This window comes from Lycium barbarum, chromosome 2 (genome assembly GCF_019175385.1).
Source record: "Lycium barbarum isolate Lr01 chromosome 2, ASM1917538v2, whole genome shotgun sequence".
In the NCBI taxonomy this organism is placed as follows: Eukaryota; Viridiplantae; Streptophyta; class Magnoliopsida; order Solanales; family Solanaceae; genus Lycium; species Lycium barbarum.
The window spans coordinates 152,859,525-152,883,291 of record NC_083338.1 but is presented as its reverse complement, the minus strand read 5'-3'; the positions used below and the strand labels follow the sequence as shown (position 1 = coordinate 152,883,291).

At 35.6% G+C, this 23,767-nt stretch overlaps 2 protein-coding genes across 9 annotated transcripts; both read left to right on the top strand.

The window, feature by feature from the left end:
* Nucleotides 1–541: 541 nt before the first annotated feature.
* On the top strand, nucleotides 542–4,089 carry LOC132628258 (SWI/SNF complex subunit SWI3B). The gene is made up of 6 exons (XM_060344037.1): nucleotides 542–815; nucleotides 893–1,314; nucleotides 1,570–1,941; nucleotides 2,298–2,436; nucleotides 3,392–3,516; nucleotides 3,628–4,089. Exons 1-6 carry the CDS (start codon nucleotides 617–619, stop codon nucleotides 3,835–3,837), a joined length of 1,467 nt encoding a protein of 488 aa, XP_060200020.1. The 5' UTR covers nucleotides 542–616; the 3' UTR covers nucleotides 3,838–4,089.
* A 1,272-nt stretch (nucleotides 4,090–5,361) lies between these two features.
* Nucleotides 5,362–9,914, top strand: LOC132628257 (protection of telomeres protein 1b-like). Of its 8 annotated transcripts, none has more exons than XM_060344030.1 (10): nucleotides 5,364–5,770; nucleotides 5,919–5,986; nucleotides 6,143–6,332; nucleotides 6,720–6,784; nucleotides 6,848–7,035; nucleotides 7,515–7,796; nucleotides 8,074–8,150; nucleotides 8,247–8,305; nucleotides 8,947–9,099; nucleotides 9,413–9,914. In XM_060344030.1, the coding sequence occupies exons 1-10, from the start codon at nucleotides 5,647–5,649 to the stop codon at nucleotides 9,626–9,628; spliced, it is 1,422 nt and encodes a 473-aa protein (XP_060200013.1). In that variant the 5' UTR covers nucleotides 5,364–5,646; the 3' UTR covers nucleotides 9,629–9,914. The 8 variants fall into 8 exon arrangements, with proteins under 8 accessions (XP_060200016.1, XP_060200013.1, XP_060200018.1 ...); XM_060344031.1 differs by having other exon boundaries at nucleotides 5,366–5,770; nucleotides 5,847–5,986; nucleotides 6,947–7,035; XM_060344029.1 differs by having other exon boundaries at nucleotides 5,366–5,770; nucleotides 5,847–5,986; nucleotides 6,887–7,035.
* Nucleotides 9,915–23,767: the final 13,853 nt, after the last annotated feature.

Below are 23,767 nucleotides of genomic sequence, written 5' to 3'. Positions count from 1 at the left end.
AAAATCAATTTTTGTTGATTTAATAAAAAACCATTTTTTCAGATATTTTAATTAAAAAACTATTTTCCATATTTTTTGAAAAAAAAAATTAATTTTCCAGTAATAAAATGCCATGTGTTATTTAAATAAATAAATTAAAAATATAGTGTTGACCGTTAGTTAAAGGACATAAATGAGCCAAAAAGTTGAATTGAGAGGTATATTTAGCAAAATAGATGAATGAAGGGTATTTTTAAACCTTTTCTAATATTTCAGGGGCATTTTACCCGTTTTCGTTAAATTTTTAACAAAATATTTGAGAGTTAACTAAAAATGCACTACTTATGCAAACAAAATGAACTATTAATGCTGCATGTAAAAGAATATGTATGGTTTTAGATTCAATCCCAAAAATAATGTATTATTTCGGTCCTTTCTCAAAGACTAACATCAAAATTTATTAACAATTGAAAGACCAAAAGTGGACACAAGCAAATAATTGAGAAAGTAAAACTAAAAAGAGTATTCATCAAAATATATAAACTAAAACGGACCTTAGTATAAATAATGGTAATTCCGTGGATAGTTGGCTGACATAGAGCGTTGTGCGTTTTGTCTAAATTTGTGAAACTGGAACATGGCGGAAGCCGGCGAAAGCAAGTCACCGGCAATTAAAGCCGACCCTGAAACTACCTCTCCGCCACAAGCAGAACCACCACAAACACCATCGCAGCCACCTCAAACGGAAGTTTTGCCAGCAAAGCAATTGGAATCCTCCCCAAACCCCACCGCCACCACCGAGCAGCCTGATTTCGTCTATATTCCCACCTATTCTCGTAAGTCCCCTATTCCTATTTGCTTCTCATATTTCTGTATTGATTGATTAGTTGATGTTTGGGTGTTCTTCTTTTAGGTTGGTTTTCATGGAATAGCATTCATGAATGTGAGGTTCGTTTTCTTCCTGAGTTCTTCGACGGAAGATCACCTTCTAAGAACCCTAAGACTTACAAATACTATAGGAATACCATTATTCGTAGATTTAGAGATAACCCCACTAAAAAACTCACCTTTACTGAGGCTCGCAAGACTATTGTTGGAGACGTCGGTTCAATTCGTAGGGTTTTCGATTTCTTGGACACATGGGGTTTGATTAATTACACTGCTAACTCTTCCAAGTCTCTCAAGTGGGAAGAAAAAGAGTCAAAGTCAACATCTGCTTCTGCTCAGCAAAACAGTGAACCTAATGGAACTTCCACTGATCTTACTGTTCCTAAAAAAAGACTCTGCAATGCCTGTAAAACTGTTTGCAGCATTGCCTGTTTCGCGTCTGATAAGGTGATTGCGGCAATCTCCCATTTTGCAGTGTTTGGTTTGTGTTGTTTATTTTGAATCTTTAAACTTCAGCTCATTTGATGATACTTAATTTAGCTCTCGCTGTTCAGCTTATAGCTTCCTACTTTGTAGCTGGTGGTTTCAATTAAACAAGTTTTGTTTTCTAAATTTTTTGCATACTCCTAAATGGCAGTATTTACTTGCAGTATTGCTATGATCGGATACAAGTTTACTTCAATATTGTTTGTTTAAGTGCAGCATGATTTGACTCTTTGTGCAAGATGCTATGTTCGTAATAATTACAGAGTCGGCCTCAATTCTTCAGATTTTCGGCGAGTTGAGATTAGTGAAGAAGTTAAGACAGATTGGACTGACAAAGAGACTTTGCACCTTTTAGAAGCTCTTATGCATTATGGCGATGATTGGAAGAAGGTTGCTGAGCATGTTGGTGGTAGAAGCCCGAAGGAATGTGTGGCTCGATTTGTGAAGCTTCCTTTTGGTGAGCAGTTTGTGGGCCCTCCTGAATCTGCAGAAGTGGATGGTGAACTCGGGTCTGAAACTATGTATCTTCCATCCAAGAGAATGCGCCTCACACCCCTTGCTGATGCAAGCAACCCAATTATGGCTCAGGTACTCAATTACATTTCTTATTACATGGAAGTGTTTAGGACGTTAGATCAATATGTTCTTTTTAGTACTGTGGACCATGAATATCGAACGTAATTTGGACATGGATTAAGTGCTTGTAGACTGTATATTTTGCCTTGGATACTTGCAAGTTCATTGTAGTCGCTGAAGCAATTTCAATTTCAACATGATCAAGGAAACTTCGCTTCTCATCTGAGATTTGATAATTTCTCTTCCTTATTGACTAAGAGTCTTTTGGGTTGCCGATTTGTTGAGGTGGATAAATTGACTGATTAACTCTTGAGTATTATTCAAGTCAGACCTCAAGTGATTCCTTTTGTTTTTGAATCTTGGTGTAGGCTGCTTTCCTCTCTGCTCTTGCAGGAAAAGAGGTTGCAGAATTGGCAGCACATGCCGCTGTTACAGCTCTGTCTGAGATTGGTGAGGGAATAACTAAAGGGAGGCTAGGATCACTACCCTCTGGTGTGGAGAAGCAAGGTATTTGTCACTACTTATTATTACTTGTTTTAGTTTTGACAGCAAATGCTTATAATTGCAAACAATTAGATATTTGGGGTGTCAGCTTCTTAAGAAATGAGTTTGTTTAAAGCGAAATCTGATGCGGCTCATCACTTGGTTTATGCAGTAGTCTTACTCTGCACATTTACAATGTTAACTAATGTAATTTCTTGGTGCATTGTGGGCTACATTTTGTCCGGGAGCGTCTGACAACAACTTTTGGAGTGTAGAATGCTAAGGGTCATGTTTACTGACATCCTTGTTTAGCTTACAAGGATGTTTTCTGGAATCATTGCCTAGCCTCTCTCTATTCTGACAGGATTGACATTCTTCCAGACGGAGACATTAATGACCTTGATACACAATTAATTTAGAGTGATTAAACTATTCCATGAGTACTTTAGTGATAATGAGACCAGGATAAGAGGCTTCTGGTGTTCCAATATTGATATTAAAGTGTTCCAATCTCGTATTTCTGAATATCAAAATGACTTTATCTTTTTCTTCTGATCGGTATATCAAAATGACTTTTATCCTTTCCGGATTCTTAGGAGTTTGGACTAAGGGAACTATGGACAATTAGGAGAACTTGCAGATGGCCATGGCCATGGGTACCCTTGAACCCCCCCCCCCCCCCCCCCCCCAAAAAAAAAAAAAAAAACATACCTACTAAAGCCCCCTTCCCACCGTAGGAGCAGGAATGGTTTTTACCGATTTTCCCTGTGGGTACCTAAACCTTTGCACTAGTCTACCACTTGAGCAACCCTCCCTCGTGATAGAACTGTTGGCAAAGGAGGCAGATTTTCAGGGAATTACAACAAAATAAAATAGTGAAAAGGAAGATGAAAAATTCATTTTCCAATTTTACAAGCAATAGACTTCTAGATGGCTCAGTGGATTTGTGCTGTAAATGACATGCTCTTATACTATGCAGAATCGGATGGCACTTCCAATGGGTATGCGAAGGATACCCTTGAAAGTACTCTTGTTGAAGCGAAGGCTCAGCTGGAGAAGGAGGAACTTGACCTGGAGAGAGGCGTCTCTAATGTGGCAATTGAGGTATACTCGTACATGAAATCGAGTGCTAAATATACCAATATTCTGTTGCTGAGGTCATCAGTGCTAATTGATTTTGTGATCTTTGTACATGTTTGCTTTTGTGCTCTACAGGCCAAGGAGATTGAGGACAGAATTGCTCATTTTGAGGAACGTGATTTACAGGTGGAAAAAGAGTGGCAACAGCTGATGCAGCTGAAGAACCTGATCTTCACTGATCAACTTACTTTGCTGCTAAACGAAGCTGGTGCTCCAAAAGCTGGAGAAACCATTGGGGAGGAACTGATAAGTGTTAAGGCAGAATGCCAAATCCCCTTGGTATAACATGGTCTTTTAGTTGGTCACCAATCTAGTGGGACTTAGTTATTTGTCAAATATTAGGTAGTAGCAAATTCAGATGAATCATATAGCATTATTTGGCTGCTAATCCTTGGCTTTCCCCCCTATATTTCCTGACTTACATGTTGTATTCCCCTCTGACAGAACTTGTAATTGACATTTTTTGTTCTGCTTTTTTTAGTAGTGGAAACTGGTAACGCAATACCATTGTAGAGGATATTGTTTTTACACTTGTTAGCTTCATGTCCAGTTCTGCTGCTTAACTCTTACTATCATAATAGATTGGTCGGATATGTTAGTAATTTAAAGTATTTGCAGAAAACGAAATAAGAGGATTGGGGAAGGGAAATCAGGCTTGGCATTCTTTTATTTCTGAGAACCGAAAGAAGAAGGGTTGCTTGTTTTGAAATGTTAAATAACAATAGAAGATTTCTGAACCAAAAATGTCTTGAGTTGCTGCTTTCAAAAGGATGACTTCTTAGAGCAGAACTGATAAGTACTTCCGTTAGTAGTGTATTTATTTTCTAACAACATACCCAGTGGCTAGTGTGGTCTAATAAGTGAGGTTTGGGGAGAGTGGAATGTACGAAGGCCTTACTCATATCTTTGTGGGGGTAGAGAGGTTGTTTCCGAAAGATAGTCAGCTAAAAAAAAAAGCGTTTTCCGAAACAGAAACAGGTTTGAAAGAATACACGAATGAAAAGTTATGATAAAAATATGGAAGAAAGAGAAATATAAACAACAAAAGTAGTATAGGTAACCAAAGTAAAAGAAGCAATAATAGTGATAAAATGAGGAATATGATAATAATAGAATAATGCTAATAATACTCGAACCGTGCTCGTCACTAAGCTAATTGTTTGATTGCTTACTAACCTTCTAGCTTTAATCCTTGAGCTTCATGTTCTTCTATCTAGGGCCATGTCGTCGGTGAGCTAAAGATATGCCATGTTAGATCTAATCACCTCTCTAATTCTTACTCGGTTAGACCTATCACCGCCAACTCTCGCACCTCTGCACTTGGGAGTCTGTGCTTCTCCTCTTTACATGCCCGAAGTATCTTAGTCTCGCTTCTTGCATCTAGTCCACCATGAAAGTCATTCACATCTTGCCCCGTATATCTTCGTTACTAATCTTGTCTCTCCCGATGTGTCCACACATCTGTTTAAGCATTCTCATTTCTGCAACTTTTTTCTTCGCGCGTGTAAATTTTTGACCGACAGTATACCCCATAATATATTTATTTTCTAGTTTAACTTATTATTAGGGGTGGGGCTTTAGATAATTCTACTTGAATATGATAATTTCGATTTGACTTTTGGATTTTCAAATTTAAGAAATTACGATCCGCATCCAAACTATAAAAATTCCGGTTCAATTTCTTGAAGTACGGTCTCGGATTAACTGATCTGGTTATTTCGAATTTCAATTTTAAGATTATAAATGAGGCTTCTCCTCGTAACTAAAAATATTTATATCAAATGGCTTAATAGTATTTTATTTCCATCACATCATCCTCCGTTTTATCTCTTATACACTACCAACAAAGTCGTGTGAGGTACTCTTCTTCTTGGACAAGTGGCTTATTTCTATCACATCATAATTCACAACTGCAATCTCTCAATATGCTTTCAACTCTTTACTCTTTTAAAAAGTACTCCGTATGTGTTACTCATTTGTCTTGGAAAAGACATTCTTGACTCTTGAGAAGTTCTGCGGAAGGAAAATAGTTATACCGTTGCACTAAAGGAGAGTTCATGTCCTTACATTTGCCTCTCCCAAAAAAAGAAAAAAATGTCTAAGCGACGACGTGATGAATATACGCCAATAGCGGAAGCCATGAGTTTGATCAACAACAAAGTGAATCTCATAGGTCTGGTCCTCCAAACTGGCTTTCCAAAGAAGTCTAAAGGCACTGGTAAAAACTCACTTTCAAGTTGCTTTTATTCTTCAATTCTTGTGAATTATTTATAAAAAGAAGAGTTTTTTGACAGATTTCTTCTGCTTGGTTAAAATCATTGATGAGTCGTACCCAAATGGCGGGCTTTCTGTTAATATTTTCACAGAGACGATGGATAAATTGCCTGTGGTACTTTCTCATGGTGGTGATATTATTCTGCTTTCTCAAGTTGTGGTAACTTCATTTACTTCTACCTTTGTAATATGCTCTGCTATATTTCTGAAAATCTTGAACTTGGGGACTTGATTTCTTGGTCTTTAGTTATATTCAGCGGAAAATATGATAAGGTTATTGCGTTTACGCGCATAAAAAGTTATTGTTGTTGTGCAGATGAAAGTTCATGAATCTGTGGTTTATGCTGTGTTCAACAAAAAGTTCTCTTCGTTTGCTTTATTTGATGGAAAATTTAGTACAAGCTTTCTTCCTTATCAATGCTATTTGATTTATCTTGCTAAGGAGCAAGACAAAAAATTTATACTTGGTCTGAGGAAGTGGCTGGTTGATCACCCTACCGCACTAGGTACTCTACTTCTGGTACAGACTTAGCTAAGTGACACATGAAAAGTTATGTATTTTTACACATTGATTGCATGTTTGATCTATTTAGAGTACTGGTTAAGCTACAACTTTGGAACCTGAAGTCTTTCTAAAATGTGTCTTTGTTAGTATTGGAACATAGTAAAGGAATCTAGTTTCTCTTTCCTCTGACATATTCTCAACTAGATGCTGCATCTATTTAATTTGGGTGGTGTGGAGTCATCTGTTTCCATTCAAGGATCAAAATAACATTAGTCCCCTCCTTGTGCAGGGGTGGGGATGGGGTGGGGTGAGAAAGTGATAGATTTCCTTGTATGACAATTTAAATTCAAATTTCTTACTCTTGATTTGCTAATAATTACCTTAATAGATTCTAGTAATTTCCAATCCTTAAAAGATATCAGGGAAGGCGGCGGCTTCAATTTGCTTTGCAAGGTAATACTAGTACTGGTACTCTTTTATTACATTGGCCTCCATTAATTTATTTTTGAAGATCAGTTAAGGAAACACGTTGCTGGTTGTTTTGGTGTTCTTGAGTCTTGGCTGTGGACCCATGCACTGAATATTTTCATTGCAAATTTCGATGGCATATGCAAGATTCTTCGTGTATGGGAAATTAGAAAAGATGAGTGGATGCTTCTTGTGTGGGATGGAACAGACACTCCACCAGTCGCTATTAATTCTAAGTGAGTGTTATCTACTTTTATTCATGCTTTTGCTTGACCACCACGTTCGGTTTTCTCTTAGAGGATAATATTTATATTTTTCCTTTTTAAGCCGTGGAAATAGCCTCTTGCAGAAATTCAAGGTAAGGTTGCGTCTAGTAGACCCTTGTGGTCCGGCCCTTCCCTGGACCCCGCGCATAGCGGGAGCTTAGTGCACCGGGCTGCCCTTTTTTTTTTTTTTCCCTTTTCAACTAGAGTTACTTTGTCGCACTAGGAAGAGTTGGTATAGTTCTCAAGTAGATTAGTTTAAATGCTCCCAAACAAATTTTGCCCGTAATTCATATTTGAACTGGACCTGATGAATTAATTGCATATTAAATTGAGCCATCCAATGCTTGCTCACCTACTCTTCTTAGATCTTTTTTTTTTTTTTTTTTTTAGCATCTGGTTGTGAAAGCTATGTAAGTGTTTACATGTTACATATATTTTATGAATTTCAGGCTAGAGGATGAAATGGATAACCCTCTTCCTTTAGAGTCAGTCCCAGTTTGTCTGCCAAGAGATATTTTATGTAACTTGCCACGTCTTGGAACTGTTCTGTCGGTAACTCTAGATTGTGGCAATGAGAAACTAGGAGTGAACGTGCTTGGGACCGATAGATGGGTGAAATTTGATAACCTAAGATGTCAACTTCATGCCTCACTGTGGAATGCTTCCCTCTTGCCGATTACTAGGTTTTGCTATGTGCGCGATGAAGATCACATTGTTTTACTGCGCATGAGGTTTTCTCCTCTAATATTTACATATTTTCTTGTAATTATGTGATACTACATAGTGCATTAGACATTTGGTAAGATAAGCATGTCCCGCATAATCACTGCACAACCATGTACAAGCACGTGCTCTCGTAATATTGTAACTAATGCCTACATTATCACCAGAACACCTAATTGCAGCTTGAAGGTGCCATGATAATTTTTTTGTTCCCTGTCCTGTGCCGTGTTTTGCATCTCCATCACAGCATAACTATTCTAACATATACAAGTTGCATATCCGTAGGGAGCATAAAGAGCGTTCCAAATCTAAATGGGGATGGATGCCACTTTCAAGCTTACCTTGGCCAACTCATGTGACAGGTTTGATTGATGTGCTCACGAAATATCTTCATGTTTGATCTTTTAATCATGTATACCAACATTCGCCTAATATTCTTCGTTATAAAAAATCTTCAGTGACCGACCATCCTGACGTGCCTTTTGTCAGCTTGATGAGAGCTCTTGCGAATCCCAGGGTATCTCACTGCTTTCTTAAAACATTTCATTTCTTTTTTTCTTTTGGTTTCAACTGTGTTAGTCATTGAGTTCTTTAATGTCTCTGGAAATATTACATCTTCATGGCTGGTTGTTGTAGTCAGGCATTCTGAGACTTTATTAGCTATTGAATTTAATGCTGGAACGGATGGAAATGCCCATGAATAGAGAATAGTGATGTCTCATAGGAGCTTGTATCCAACTGGGCGAGGTATTCCAGTTTGACAAGTTTGGATTGAGCTTTGTGTTATCTGTTTGCTGTCATTCTTTCAGTGGCTTCTATTAAGGTATTTGCTTGCCACTGAAACGATTTTTCAGAGCTCAAAATGAGGAGAATGAAAATTCCCTTTCTCGTCATCCATGCTGGTTAAGTGGGTACTATGTTTATGCTTGCACTTGTGATACTAAAAATCGAAAGGGTGGTGGAGTGGGGTGGGGGTGGGGGATTATAATTGGGAAAGCACTAAATCCAGGGGGAAGTTGTTCCATTTTTATGTCTTTATGCATTAGGGTGACGGTTATAGGATGTATAGTTTGAGATTATTTTATAATGATCATATTTTGGACCATATACTTCACCTGACATATTCAAAGTTATATCATTGAAGCTTCTACCTTGTAGGTGGTAGGTAAATTTCATTGTGTCGTTCGCGTTGTGGCATCATTTCCTTGGAGCGTTGAGGAATATCGCTCCCCTTCTGGTATTTATAGGATCCGACTAACCTTAGAGGATCCTACTGCCCGAATCCATGCCTATCTATATGCTGAGGATGCGGTATCAATTTCTCTTTGCGTTCAGTTTTTGTTCCAACTTATATTGTGAATATCTCGAAAAGCTTCCTTAGGCTTGCACAATGTTATACTCATGGAAAATGTTTTACGCTGAACTTCATACCAGCTTCTTTGGTAGATATGTCTTCTTCTGTCTTTAATAAGATGCTTGATTAGGTTATGGATTAATAGTGAACTTTTCTTGATCGAGAACATTAATCTTGAACTTTTTGGTCGATCTAGCATTAGTCTACATCATCTTTTCCATCCAATAATATGCAAGGCTAGTAAGTCTAACTTGCTTTCCATTTACCCAGGAACATTTCTTTGGTGGCTACCCTTCTTTTGATGTGCTAAAAAGAAAGCGGAATTTGTTGCTTGGAATTTCTGAAAGTGATGGCGATAGTGAGATGAATGAAACGTCCAGAAATCCTCCCTGGATAATCTGTTGCTTGTTTTCTTATCCCATTGATGAGAATGATGTCTGGGGAAGCAGGAATTTCCGAATTTTCGCAACCATACTCGTGGGATGAGCAAGTGAAATTTGTATATTTTGTGTACATGTAAAGGGCCAAACGTATATTGAGTCCTTGTAAATGTGGTAGTGCTAGTTTTTGGAAAACTATCAGCCTTTTTTGCATTATAATTATCTTATTGCTGAAGCACTTCAACGTCGGGAGTGACCAAATGTATTTTGCTTTCTTGTAAATGTAGTGATCACCTTTTCTGTACAAGTACGTTTTAAAGTTACTTAGTAGTAAGTAAATATTTTGGTGCTGAATAATGCCATATTGAAAGTTGTACTTTTTATCAATATTACTGGTATCTTCTGGTTAGACATCATAGATGAGTGTTGGATCTTATACATGATTGACAATTTTGCTTAGTTAACAAATTATACTTGGATATGTCATGGAAAATTGTCACCAATAGGTATAAGAAATATTATTAACCCAAGTGCCTGCAAAAAGGATTCCATTTATCAACTAAGTACATAATAATTTGTTACTCCATAGTCAAAAAAATTTAGAGACTTCTAGAGACAATGCATGCATAAATTTTGGTTTGAATTTGTTTCCTTAATTGTTTGAGAAAGAAAACTAACATATTTAGAAGTTAAATCAAAGTTCTTTGTATGATATTTAGAAAGTAAGTGAACAACTATAGTAAAAAATTAGTTAAACCATGTAATTAGTACTAGGATCTTGATTAAAAGAACAATTTTAGTAAGAAACTGGTTAAAAGTAATACGGAGTATTCTTTTTCAGTACATGAGAGAATGATAAATTTGTCAAAAGCAAACAAGTGAAATTTATGCAAGCGTCATGGGTAGTGAGGAAGATCATGAAGGCTAAAGCTACTCTTGAGAAGGCAGGATACACATATGATGATATTCTTAGACAAGATCAATTTTCCATCAAGCAACTCTACAACAAGATAAGAGGAGACTTCCCAAAAGTGGACTGGAGGAAACTTATTTGCAATAATGGTGGTGTTCAAAATGGTTATTTGTTCTTCAGCTAGTGCTACTGGGCAGAATCTACAAGAAGGACAGGTTGGCGTCTTGGGGAATGATTCAAAATGAGAAGTGTGTTCTGTGTGATGTGGAAAATGAAAGCATAGAACACTTGTTCTTTCAATGCAGCTATACTTACTCAGTTTGGGAAACATTACTGCGCTGGCTAGGGGTTGGGAGAAGTCCAATGCGGTGGCAACAAGATGTGCAATGGGCGATCAGTAATGCGAATGGATTGAGTGCCAAAGCTGGTGTGTATCACACAACCTTAGCGGCATGTGTTTATTACCTGTGGATGGAGAGAAACCAAAGGCAATTCCAAGGGAAGAGGTGCACTGGGCAGCAAGTGGTTAGGGTGCTAGTCCAGGGAGTCCACTGTAGGGGGAATTTATTTCCCAAATTTGCTGATCATCTTAGAAGGTTGGATTACTACCCGCTGTAACATAGTGATAGGTACAGGGGGTATAGGGAAAGAGGCTAGTTGATTTGTAGGACTTAGAGTCTCGGTTGTTTGAGGGGTCAAGCCTGTTTGGCCTCTTGGGTTTGTTTGCTTTGCTGTAAATATCTTCCCTGGTAATATACATACTTATTTACCAAAAAAAAAATGCAAATACTAAAGATTTTATAGTAAAACAATTATAGTCTTGGGATTATAATCCTGAGGCTAAATAATTCCTGGATTATGTAGTACTATTTTCTTTATTTGGTCCATTGGATTAAAAATGTGTTATGGTTTGAGGTTCGATAAAATTGGATAAATTTTTGTTTCCAATTTTAACCTTGATATTTCAATGACTATACATGAATCATATATTGCAGAAACTGTGCAATTTTTTTTTTTTGGTTGCAAAAACTGTACAGGAAACTGAAGTAAAAAAGTGCAGAAATTGTGCAAAAAATTAGGCGTGGCCTAGCCCTATTTATTTTGATCTTTTATAGTTGGGGGGAGGGAAGTTAAACCTAAGCCATGGTTTTTAAAAAATGTGTTGGTTTGAAGTTCGATAAAATTCGATAAAGCTTTTGTTTTTAACTTTGATATTTCAATGAGTTAGGTATAATTGAATCATAAATTGCAAAAACTATATAATTTTTTTTTTTGCAGAAACTGTGCAGGAAAATGGAACAAAAATGTGCAGAAACTGTGCAGGAAACCAGAACAGAAAAGTGCAGAAACTTTAGCTAAAATCTTTGTAGAAACTAAACAAAAATCAGAAGCTAAATATGTGCTGAAACCAAAATTAAAACCAGCAAAAACATACACACAATTTAATCAATGAAAAGGATTCAGGGGTAAGATGGTCATTTTATAGTATTATCACAAGGATTAATAATCCTAGCATTTAGTTGTCCCATCCGGGAGATGGAATAATTTAATCCCAAATGTTGTTATAATTTTATACTGGGATTAATTTATACCCCATATCAAACACAGAATAAATTTAATCCCAAATTCTTATCTCACCTTATCCCACCTTATTCCTTCTCCCAAACGACCTGTTACTTACCTACTCTTTTATTTATTTCTGGTGGGTCATATGAAAATGATTTACTCATTATGCTAAACTAATAAATACATACGTATCATTACTAAACTATAGTTAAATAATTACTTTCTTACCTAATAAATAAAAAAGAATTTCCAAAATTCTGGCATTTTTTTAATTATAAATAGACATTTCATTTGTTCATTTTATACCAGTAAAATAAATTTTCTATACCAGTAAAATAATTTTTCTCTCCTATTTTTTGACTTGTCCTTGTTATCTCACTATTTTCAGTAAGAGAAATAATCTTTTTTCTTTATTTTTTCTTCTGTTTTCTTAGTTCCTTATGGTTTTCAAGGTTTTTTATAAATCTTTTTATGTTTTCCTATTAGAAAAAGATAAATTTTTTAATGTTCATTTTTTCTGTCTTAGACTGTTTCTTCTATAATTCTCTTTTCTTAGTTGCTTGATCTGTTTGAAAATCTGCACTAATTATGGAGCTTAAACATAAAACTTGTAGCTTTTGCAAATTTTCTGCATTTGAATTGAGAAATTTTCTTTGTTCACGAGTTTGCTAAGTGTAGATTACAGTAAAGGAATATCATACTAATAACTGGAGAGAACAAAGCATTTGGTGTACAAAAAATTATTTGAGTTTTTTCTGTTCTTTTATTTCTTATGTTTTTTGAGGTTTTCCTACAAATCTTCTTATGTTTTTCTATAAGATAAAAATATAAGTTTTGAATGTTGATTGTTTCTGCCTTATGCTATTTTTTCTGCATTTTTTATTTTTTATTTTTCTTGATCTGTTTATTTTTTTGAAAATTCTGCATTTCTCATAGTGCTAAAACTTATCGGATTAGTTTTGCAAGTTTTATGCAGTTGGATTGAGAAATTCTCTTTGTTCATTTGGGTTGTTAAGTGTAGAATTCAGTAGATAAATTTAGTTTGATTCTTGGTTTAAGATTTTATTAAGCTTATGAGTGTTTTGTTACTAAGATCAGAAAAGATGACTAACTTTTATGTGGTCCTTTTCTCAGGTAATACAAAATTTCCACACTGATGAATTCAGATCAGTCCCCTGTCGCCGTTGACGCTGTCTTTTCAGCGGGCCTTTCACCGATGATTTCGAGTATGCGCTTTGCCCTCATCGGTGAAGAATCTCCTCTCGCCGAACCACTTTTCTTTTCGCCATCGCGCCTATTGGTGGAGGATTCTACCGCCGCCACCACTCCAACCACCAGCATTTTATCGTCCCAAGGGGCAGTTGCTTCTGTGGCTGCCCAACTTGGGGTAGTTACTTCTGCCGCCACCACTCCGCCCACAAGCATTTTATCATCCCAGGAGGCAGTTGCATCTGCTGCCAACCTGGGACAGCCTCGAAGTCTGCCTAGGGAAAACTTCGAGGTAGACCCATTGGTTCCAAGAACAAGCAAAAACAAAAGCTGAAACCACACCCAAAACCTGCAACTGTTGGTAAATCCCTATAATCTCTCTCCTGTCTCTTATGGTGTAACATTATAATGGTATACCTTAAATAGATGCTGATATTGCATGTATGTGGGTCAATAAAGCATGCTCACACGTCTTAGAATGTTTGTTGGTTGGTTCTTTAGATAACATATTCTTTGACTTGTTCTTTTGTCTCTCGGAGTAATTTTCCTTTTACACTACTTTGGTCTTGGTTGGTCATTTTTGAGCTGACATAAAACATATATGGACATTAGATAATACTTTCTCCGTCCTATATTACCTGTCCACTTTTCTTTTTTTTAAAAGTGTAGAGTTGTGCAAAAAAATAGGTTTGGCTTGACCCCATTTATTTTAATCATTTTTAGTTGGTGGGGGAAGGGAGGTTAAACCCTTACCATGATTAATTTTTTTTAAAATGTGTTTGCTTTGATGTTCGATAAAATTTGATAAAGTTTTTGTTTTTAACCTTGATATTTGAATGAGTTAGATATAATTGAATCATAAATTGTAGAAACTGTATATTTTTTTTTTGTTTTGCAGACACTGTGCCAAAAAATTTCAGAAACTGGAACAAAAAAGTGCAGAAACTGTGCAGGAAATTGAAACAAATATGTGCAGAAATTGTGTAAGAAATTGCAGAAACTGTGCAGGAAATTGGAACAAAAAAATACAGAAAGGTGCATAAATTGTAGCAAAAAAAGTGCAGAAACTTTAGCTAAAATCTTTGTAGAAACTAAATAAAAATTAGAAGCTAAATATGTGCTGAAACCAAAATTAAACCCATAAAAAACGTAACACAATTTAATCAATGAAAAGTATTCAGGGCTAAGATGGTCATTTTGTAGTATTATCCCAAGGATTTCTAATCTTGGTATTAGTTGTCCCATTCGGGAGATGGAATAATTTAATCCCAAATGTATTTATAATTTTATACTAGGATTAATTTGTACCCCATGTCAAACATGGGATAAATTTGATCCCAAATTCTTATCTCACATTATCCCACCTTATACCATCTACCAAACGACCTATTACTTACCTACTCTTTCATTTGTTTTGGTGTATAATATGAGAATGATTTACTCGATATGATAAGCTATGCCTGAGGCCTTGTCCTGCTAAACAGTTTAGCAGTCAGACTCATGTTAGACGTTTCATAAACTAGTCAGTTATGTCATGTCAGATGTTCTGTTGAGTCAGCCTCGTTGGCTACATTATTATATTTCCGCATTCATGATATAATAGTATTTTTCAGAACTTATGATCATTTAATCCCAGGCTTTACTGTCACCATGCATGTTTATATTATATTCCGCATCAGTCCATGCCCCATGTTGATTTAGCAAGCCATGTGGTTCGCTTGGTCACATAAAGCCAGACACCAAGTGCCATGTCACATCCAGGCCATGGTTCGGGGCGTCACATGTAATATTAAAATGATTTACACATTATGCTAAACTAATAAATACATACATATCATTACTAAATAGTTAAATAATTACTTTCTTACTAATAAATAAATAAAAATTCCAAAATTCTGGCATTTTTTTAATTATAAATAGATATTTCATTTGTTCATTCTATACCAGTAAAATAATTTTTCTCTCTTGTTCTTTGACTTGTCCTTGTTATCTTGCGGTTCTTTACTATTTTCAGTAAGAGAAATAATCTTTTTTCTTTATTTTTCCTTCTGTTTTCTTAGTCCCTTGTGGTTTTCAAGGTTTTTTGTTAATCTTTTTATATTTTCCTATTAGAAAAAGATAATTTTTTAATTTTCTTCTTTAATTCTCTTTTCTTAGTTGCTTGATCTGTTTGAAAATCTGCACTAGTTAGATATTTCATTTGTTCATTCTATACCAGTAAAATAATTTTTCTCTCTTTTTCTTTGACTTGTCCTTGTTATCTTGCGGTTCTTTATTATTTTCAGTAAGAGAAATAATCTTTTTTCTTTATTTTTCCTTCTGTTTTCTTAGTCCCTTGTGGTTTTCAAGGTTTTTTGTTAATCTTTTTATGTTTTCCTATTAGAAAAAGATAATTTTTTAATTTTCTTCTTTAATTCTCTTTTCTTAGTTGCTTGATCTGTTTGAAAATCTGCACTAGTTATAGAGTTTAAACATAAAACTTGTAGCTTTTGCAAATTTTCTGCATTAGAATTGAGAAATTTTCTTTGTTCACGAGTTTGCTAAGTGTAGATTACAGTAAAGGAATATCATACTAATAACTTGAGAGAACAAAACAATAAAAAAATTATTTGAGTTTTTTCTGTTCTTTTATTTCTTATGTTTTTTGAGGTTTTCCTGCAAATCTTCTTATGTTTTTCTATAAGATAAAAAGATAAGTTTTGAATGTTGATTGTTTCTGTCTTATGCTATTTTTTCTGCAATTTTTATTTTTATTTTGCTTGATCTATTTGTTTTTTTGAAAATTCTGCATTACTCATGGTGCTAAAACTTATCGGAGTAGTTTTTGCAAGTTTTGTGCAGTTGGATTGAGAAATTCTCTTTGTTCATTTAGGTTGCTAAATGTAGAATTCAGTAGATAAATTTAGTTTGATTCTTGGTTTAAGGTTTTATTAAGCTTATGAGTGTTTTTGTTACTAAGAATCAGAAAAAATGACGAATTTTTTATGTGGTCCTTTTCTCACGTAATACAAAATGTCCACACTGATGAATTCAGACCAGTCCCTTGTCTCCGTTGACACTGCCTCTTCAGCTTGCCTTTCACTGATGATTGCGAGTATGCGCTGTGCCCTCATCGGTGAAGATTCTTCTCTCGTCGGACCACTTTTCTTTTCGCCATCGCGCCTATTGGTGGAGAATTCTACCGCCGCCACCACTCCACCCACCAACATTTTATCGCCCTAAGGGGCAATTGCTTCTGCTGCTGCCCAAGGGGAAGTTGTTTTTGCCGCCACCACTCCTCCCACAAGCATTTTATCAGCCCAGGGGGTAGTTTCTTCTGCCCCCACCACTCCGCCCACCAGAATTTTATCATCCCAGGAGGCAGTTGCTTCTCACTACCCAACTTAGAGCAGCCTCGGTGGCTAACCAAAATGGGTCGTTCCTTCTGCGGCTGCCAACTGGGGCAGCCTCGGTGTCTTTCCACCCCGAAGTAGCCTCGGTGCCTGTCGAACTTAGGGCAGCCTCAGGGTCTGCCTGGAGGAAAATTCGGGGCAGACCTGTTGGTTCCAAGAACAAGCAAAAATAAAAATCGAAATCGCAACCAAAACCTGTAACTGTTGGTGAATCCCTACAATCTCTCTCCTCTTATGATGTGACATTATAATGGTATACCTTAATTAGATGGATTCTGATATTGCTTATATATGGTTCAATAAAGCATGCTCAAATGTCTTAGAATGTTTGTTGGTTGGTTCTTCAGATAACAAATTATTTGACTTGTTCTTTTGTCTCTGTGTCGTAATAATTTTTCCTTTTACAATACTTTGATCTTGGTTGGTCATTTTTTGAGCTCTCATAAAACATATACGGACATAAGATAATATTTCCTCCGTCCCATATTACTTGTCCACTTTCTTTTTTAAAAGTGCAGAAATTGTGCAAAAAACTAGGTTTGGCCTGGCCCCATTTATTTTGATCTTTTATAGTTGGGGGCAGGAGGTTAAACCCTTACCGTGGTTAATTTTTAAAAAATGAGTTTGGTTTGAAGTTCGAAAAGATTTGATAAAGTTGATATTTTTAACCTTGATATTTCAAAGAGTTAGATATAACTGAATCATAAATTGCAGAAACTGTGCAAAAAAGTGCAAAAACTATGCAAGAAATTGAAAAAAAAAAAGTGCAAAAATTGTGCAAAATATTGCAGGAACTGTGCAGGAAACTGGAACAAAAAAAATACATAAACTGTGCATTAATTGTAGCAAAAAAAGTGCAGAAACTTCAGCTAAAATATTTTTTAGAAACTAAAAAAAAAAAATCAGAAGCTAAATATGTGCTGAACCAAAATTAAAACCAGCAAAAACATACACAATTTAATCAATGAAATGGGTTCAAGGGTAATATGGTTATTTTATAGTGTTATCTCAAGGATTACTAATCCTAGAATTAGTTGTCCCATCCGGGAGGTGGAATAATTTAATCCCAAATGTTGTTATAATGTTATATTGGGATTAATTTGTGCCTCATATCAAACCACCTTATACCTTCTACCAAACCATCTGTTACTTACTTACTCTTTCATTTGTTTATGGTGTGTAATATGAAAATGATTTAGTCAATATGCTAAATAAATAAATAAAATACATACATATCATTACTAAACTATAGTTAAATAATTACTTTCTTACCTAATAAATAAAAAAGAATTTCCAAAATTCTGGCATTTTTTTTTAAATTATAAATAGACATTTCATTTGTCCATACTATACCAGTAAAATAATTTTTCTTCTCCTGTTCTTTGACTTGTCCTTGTTATTTTGCAGTTCATCACTATTTTCAGTTAGAGAAATAATCTTTTCTCTTTATTTTTCCTTCTGTTTGCTTAGTTCCTTATGGTTTTCAAGGTTTTTTGTAAATCTATTTATGTTTTCCTATTAGGAAAAGATACCCCCCCCCCCCCCCGCGTGCGCGTTATTGAAGTGGTGTAAATATACCCTTGCTGTTACAAAGTATGCAAATATACCCTTTTTGCTGACGAATTTTTTTTTAAATCATTTAGTTTATTTTTTAATTAATAAAGATACCATGTGGTTTTAAAAAAAAAAACAAAAGTCTACCCATTTGTTTTAGTAGACACATTTTTCTAAACCCACATGATACTTTTTTTTTCTGGTGGGCCGATTCTGGTTCGTTTAAAAAAATGGGTAGACTTATTTTTTTTAAAGCCACAGAGATATTTTTTTAAACGAACCAGACCTGACCCATCAGAAAAAAATTTGCCATGAGGCATTAGAAAAATATGTCTAACCAAAAAATATAAATAAACTTTTTTTAAAGCCACATGATATTTTTTTTAATTAAAAAATAAGCTGAATGATTTTTAAATAAAATCCCGTTAGCGAAAAGGGTATATTTGTACTATTTATGTAATGGCAGGGGTATATTTGCACCATTTTATAACAACAAAGGTATATATACACCACTTTTTTTAACGGGGAGTATATTTGCTCTAAATCGCGAAGTTTGGGGGTATATTTGTGCCTTTGCCCTTTTTTTAATGATAAAACGAGATCAGTCTCTTGTTCTAACGTGTGAAATAAATTAGTCAAGAGATCGATCTTAGGATACCCGCAAAGGAAGAACGTGGATACTACTTTGATTCCTATTCGGGCGAAGGAAGACTTATTTAGAGGGGGAGGCATTCCCGTCCGCCCTAGACATTTCGTTTGTTCATTCTATACCAATTAAAAAAAATCGCTCATGTTCTTTGGCTTGTCCTTGTTATCTTGCGGTTCTTCACTATTTTCAGTAAGAAAAATAATCTTTTTTCTTTGTTTTTTTTCTTTGTGCTTTTAGTTTTTATGGTTTTCAAGGATTTCCGTAAATCTTTTTTTGCATTTGAATTGAGAAATTGAAATCTTAAACAACGTTTTGGATTTTGGAGTTTTCGCCCCAACTGAGGTTAGGAGGTCTTTAGATGGTAGCTTGCTGCTGAAAAACGTTGCTAGGCTAGCGCGGCTCGCTTCACTCTTCAAACTCCCCCCATTTTCTTTGTTCACGAGTTTGCTAAGTGTAGATTACAATAAAGGAATATCATACAAATAACTGGGGGAGAAAAAAACATTTGGTGTAAAAAGATGTTTGAGGGTTTTTTGTTTTTTTTTCCTTATGTTTTTTGTGGTTTTCATGTAAATCTTCTTATGTTTCTCTATAAGAAAAAAAGATAAGTTTTGAATGTTGATTGTTTCTATCTTATGCTATTTTTTCTGCAATTTTTATTTTTTAGTTTGCTTAACCTGTTGGATTTTTTTTGAAAATTTTGCAGTACTCATGGTGTTTAAACTCAAACTTATAGGAGTAGTTGTTGCAAGTTTATGCAGTTGGATTGAGAAATTCTCTTTGTTGATTTGGGTTGCTAAATGTAGAATTCAATAGACAAATTTAGTTTGATTCTTGGTTTAAGGTTTTATTAAGCTTATGAATATATTTGTTACTAAGAATTAGAAAAGATGATTAATTTTTATGTGATCCTTTTCTCTGGTAATACAAAATGTCTACACCGACAAATTCAATTCAGTCCTCTGTAGCTACTGGCGCTGCCTCTCCGGAGGGTCTTGCACTGATGATTGAGAGTATGCGTTGTGCCCTCATCGGTGAAGAATCTTCTTTCTTTTCATCACTGCGACCATGGGTGGAGTATTCTACCGCCGGCAGGCCGAGTTGTCACAGAAAAAAATGAGAATATTCCCCTAGTTGTCACCAAGCGAACACAGTGTACAAGAGTCCACGCCAGCTCCTCTCGCAGCCGCAGCCGCCACTCCACCCACCGGCATTTTATCGCCTCAAGGGGCAACTGGTTCTGCACCAGGTGCAATTGCTTCTGCGGCTGGCCAACCTGGGGCAGTTGCTTCTACCACCACCATTCCGCCCACAGACATTTTATCGCTCCAGGGGGTTGTTGCTTCTGCCACGGCCGCCGCCACTCCGCCCACCAGCATTTTATCGCCCTAAGTGGGAGTTGCTTCTGTTGTTGCCCAAGAGGCAGTTGCTTCTGCGGTTGCCCAACCTGGGGTAGTTACTTCTGCGGCTGCCCAACTTGGGACAGCCTCGGTGTCTTTCCACCCTGGAGAAGCCTCGGCGCCTATCCAACCTGGGGCAACCTCGGCGTTTTCCTGAAGGAGACCTCGAGGCAGACCCGTTGGTTCCAAGAACAAGCAAAGCTGAAACCACAACAAAAACCTATAACTACTGGTAAATCCCTACTATCTCTCTCCTGTCTCTTATGTTGTAACATTATAATAGTATACCTTAAATAGATGTTGATATTGCTTATGTATGATTCAATAAATCATGCACACGTGTCTTAGAATGTTTGTTGGTTGGTTCTTTAGATAATATATTCTTTGACCTGTTCTTTTGTCTCCCTATTGGAGTAATTTTCCCTTTTACAATTCTTTGGTCTTGGTTGGACATTTTTTGAGCTGACATAAAACATATACGGGCATTAGATAATACTTCCTCCGTCCCATATTACTTGTTCACTTTTCTTTTTTAAAAGTGCAGAAATTGTGCCAAAAAAAAAGGTTTGGCCTAGTTCCATTTATTTTGATCTTTTATAGTTGGGCGGAGGGAGGTTAAACCCTTACCATGGTTAACTTTTTTTAAAAAATGTGTTTGGTTTGAAGTTCGATGAAATTCGATAAAGTTTTTGTTTTTAACCTTGATATTTGAATGAGTTAAATATAATTGAATCATAAATTGCAGAAACTGTGCATTTTTTTTTTTTTTTTGCAGAAACTGTGCAAAACAATTACAAAAACTGTGCAGGAAACTGGAACAAAAAAGTGCAAAAGCTGTGCAAAAAATTGCAGAAACTGTGCAAGAAACTAGAACAAAAAAGTGCAGAAATTGTGCAAAAAATTACAGAAACAGTGCATAAATTGTAGCAAAAAAAGTGTAGAAGCTTTAGCTAAAATCTTTGTGGCAACTAAACAAAAATCAGAAGCTAAATATGTGCTGAAACCTAAGTTAAAACCAGCAAAAATATGCACACAATTTAATCAATGATTCAAGGGTAAGATGGTCATTTAATAGTATTATCCCAAGGATAGTTAATCCTGGTATTAGTTGTCCCATCCGGGAGATGGAATAATTTAATCCCAAATGTTGTTATAATTTTATACTGAGATTAATTTGTACCTCATATCAAGCAAGGGATAAATTCAATCCCAAATTCTTATCCCACCTTATAACTTCTACCAAACGACCTGTTACTTACCTACTCTTTCATTTGTTTTTGGTGTGTAATATGAAAATGATTTACTCATTATGCTAAATTAATAAATACAGACATATAATTGCTAAACTATAGTTAAATAATTATTTTCTTACCTAATAAATAAAAAAGAATTTCCAAAATTCTGGCATTTTAAAAAAATTATAAATAGACATTTCATTTGTTCATTCTATACCAGTAAAACAATTTTTCTCTCCTGTTCTTTGACTTGTCCTTGTTATCTTGCGGTTCTTCACTATTTTCAGTAAGAGAAATAATCTTTTTTCTTTATTTTTCCTTCTGTTTTCTTAGTTCCTTATGTTTTTCAAGGTTTTTTTGTAAATCTTTTTATGTTTTCCTATTAGAAAAAGATAATTTTTTAATGTCCATTTTTTCTTTCTTAGACAGTTTCTTCTGTAATTCTCTTTTCTTAGTTGCTTGATCTGTTTTTAAAATTCTGCATTAGTTATAGAGTTTAAACATAAAATTTGTAGCTTTTACAAATTTTCTACATTTGAATTGAGAAAATTTTCTTTGTTCATCACGAGTTTGCTAAGTGTAGATTACAGCAAACGAATATCATACTAATAACAGGAGAGAACAAAGCATTTGAAATAAAAAATAATTTGAGTTTTTTCTGATCTTTTATTTTCTTATGTTTTTTGAGTTTTTCCTGCAAATCTTCTCATGTATTCTATAAGAAAACGATAAGTTTTGAATGCTGATTGTTTCTGTCTTATGCTATTTTTCTGCAATTTTTATTTTTTATTTTGCTTGATCTTTTTTTTTTTTTTGAAAATTTTGTATTACTCATGGTGCTAAAACTTGTCGGAGTAGTTTTTGCAAGTTTTATGCAGTTGGATTGCGAAATTCTCTTTGTTCATTTGGGTTGCTAAATGTAGAATTCAGTAGATAAATTTAGTTTGATTCTTGGTAAATTTAGTTTAATTCTTGGTTTAAGGTTTTATTAAGCTTATGAGTGTTTTTGTTACTAAGATCAGAAAAGATGAATAAATTTTATGTGGTCCTTTTCTCAGGTAATACAAAATGTCCACACCGATGAATTCAGACCAGTCCCCTGTCGCCGCTGACGCTGCCTCTCCGGCGGGCCTGACACCGATGATTGCGAGTATGCGCTGTGCCCTCATCGGTGAAGAATCTCCCCCCGCCGGACCACTTTTCTTTTCACCATCGTGCCTATTGGTGGAGGATTCTACCGTCGCCACCACTCCACCAACTAGCATTTTATTGCCGCAAGGGGCGGATGCTTCTGCGGCTGCCTAACCCGGGGTAGTTGTTTTTGCCTCCACCACTTTGCCCACAAGCATTTTATCGTCCCAGGGGCAGTTGCTTCTGTTGCCACCACTCCGCCCACCACCATTTTATCACCCCAAGGGGCAGTTTCTTCTGCGCTGCCCAACTTGGGGTAGTCTTGGTGCCTGCCCGACCTGGGGCAGTTGCTTCTGCTGCTTCCCAACCTCGAGCAGCCTCGATGTCTTTCTACCTTGGAGTGGCCTCAGTGCCCACACAACCTGGGGCAACCTCGACGTCTGCCTGGAAGAAACCTCGAGGCAGACCCGTTGATTCCAAGAACAAGCAAAAACAAAAAACCAAAATCACAACCAAAACCTGTAACTGTTGGTAAATCCCTACAATCTCTCTCATGTCTCTATGGTGTAACATTATAATGGTATACCTTAAATAGATGCTGATATTGCTTATATATTGTTCAATAAAGCATGCTCACGTGTCTTAGAATGTTTGTTGGTTGGTTCTTTAGATAACAGATTCTTTGACCTGTTCTTTTGCCTCCCTGTTGGAGTAATTTTTCCTTTTACATTACTTTGGTATTGGTTGGTCATTGTTTGAGCTGACATAAAACATATATGGACATTAGATAATACTTCGTCCGACCCATATTCCTGTCCACTTTCCTTTTCTAAAAGTGAAACTATATAAATTTTGACCAACATTTTGAAATCCACCAAATTAATATAAGAAGATTATAACTTGTAGTATTTTTGCGTAGTCTTTGAATATCTAAATTATAATTTTAAATTATTAAATTGATATAATAAAATAAATTAAATTTATTATCCTTTTAATATAGTACTCATAAGTATAGATGTTCCAATCAGTGGCGGATGTAGATAGAGCCGAGGGGGTTCATCCGAACCCCCTTCGGCGAAAAATTACACTGTATATATAAGGTGAAAATTATTTTTTATGTATATATAGTAGACGTTGAACCCCCTTAGCTTCTTCATTTATGGCTTCTTTATATTTTTGAACCCCCTTGACATAAA

What these genes read in the sequence shown, in the direction of transcription:
- LOC132628258 (XM_060344037.1), top strand. Translation starts at nt 617, where the DNA reads ATGGCGGAAGCCGGCGAAAGCAAGTCACCGGCAATTAAAGCCGACCCT. An exon ending in CTCTGGTGTGGAGAAGCAAG is followed by an intron (nt 2,437 to 3,391) that starts GTATTTGTCACT and finishes TATACTATGCAG; the next exon opens with AATCGGATGGCACTTCCAAT. An exon ending in TCTCTAATGTGGCAATTGAG is followed by an intron (nt 3,517 to 3,627) that starts GTATACTCGTAC and finishes TGTGCTCTACAG; the next exon opens with GCCAAGGAGATTGAGGACAG.
- LOC132628257 (XM_060344028.1), top strand. Translation starts at nt 5,647, where the DNA reads ATGTCTAAGCGACGACGTGATGAATATACGCCAATAGCGGAAGCCATG. An exon ending in GCTTCAATTTGCTTTGCAAG is followed by an intron (nt 6,785 to 6,847) that starts GTAATACTAGTA and finishes TTTGAAGATCAG; the next exon opens with TTAAGGAAACACGTTGCTGG. An exon ending in GAGCTCTTGCGAATCCCAGG is followed by an intron (nt 8,306 to 8,946) that starts GTATCTCACTGC and finishes TCTACCTTGTAG; the next exon opens with GTGGTAGGTAAATTTCATTG.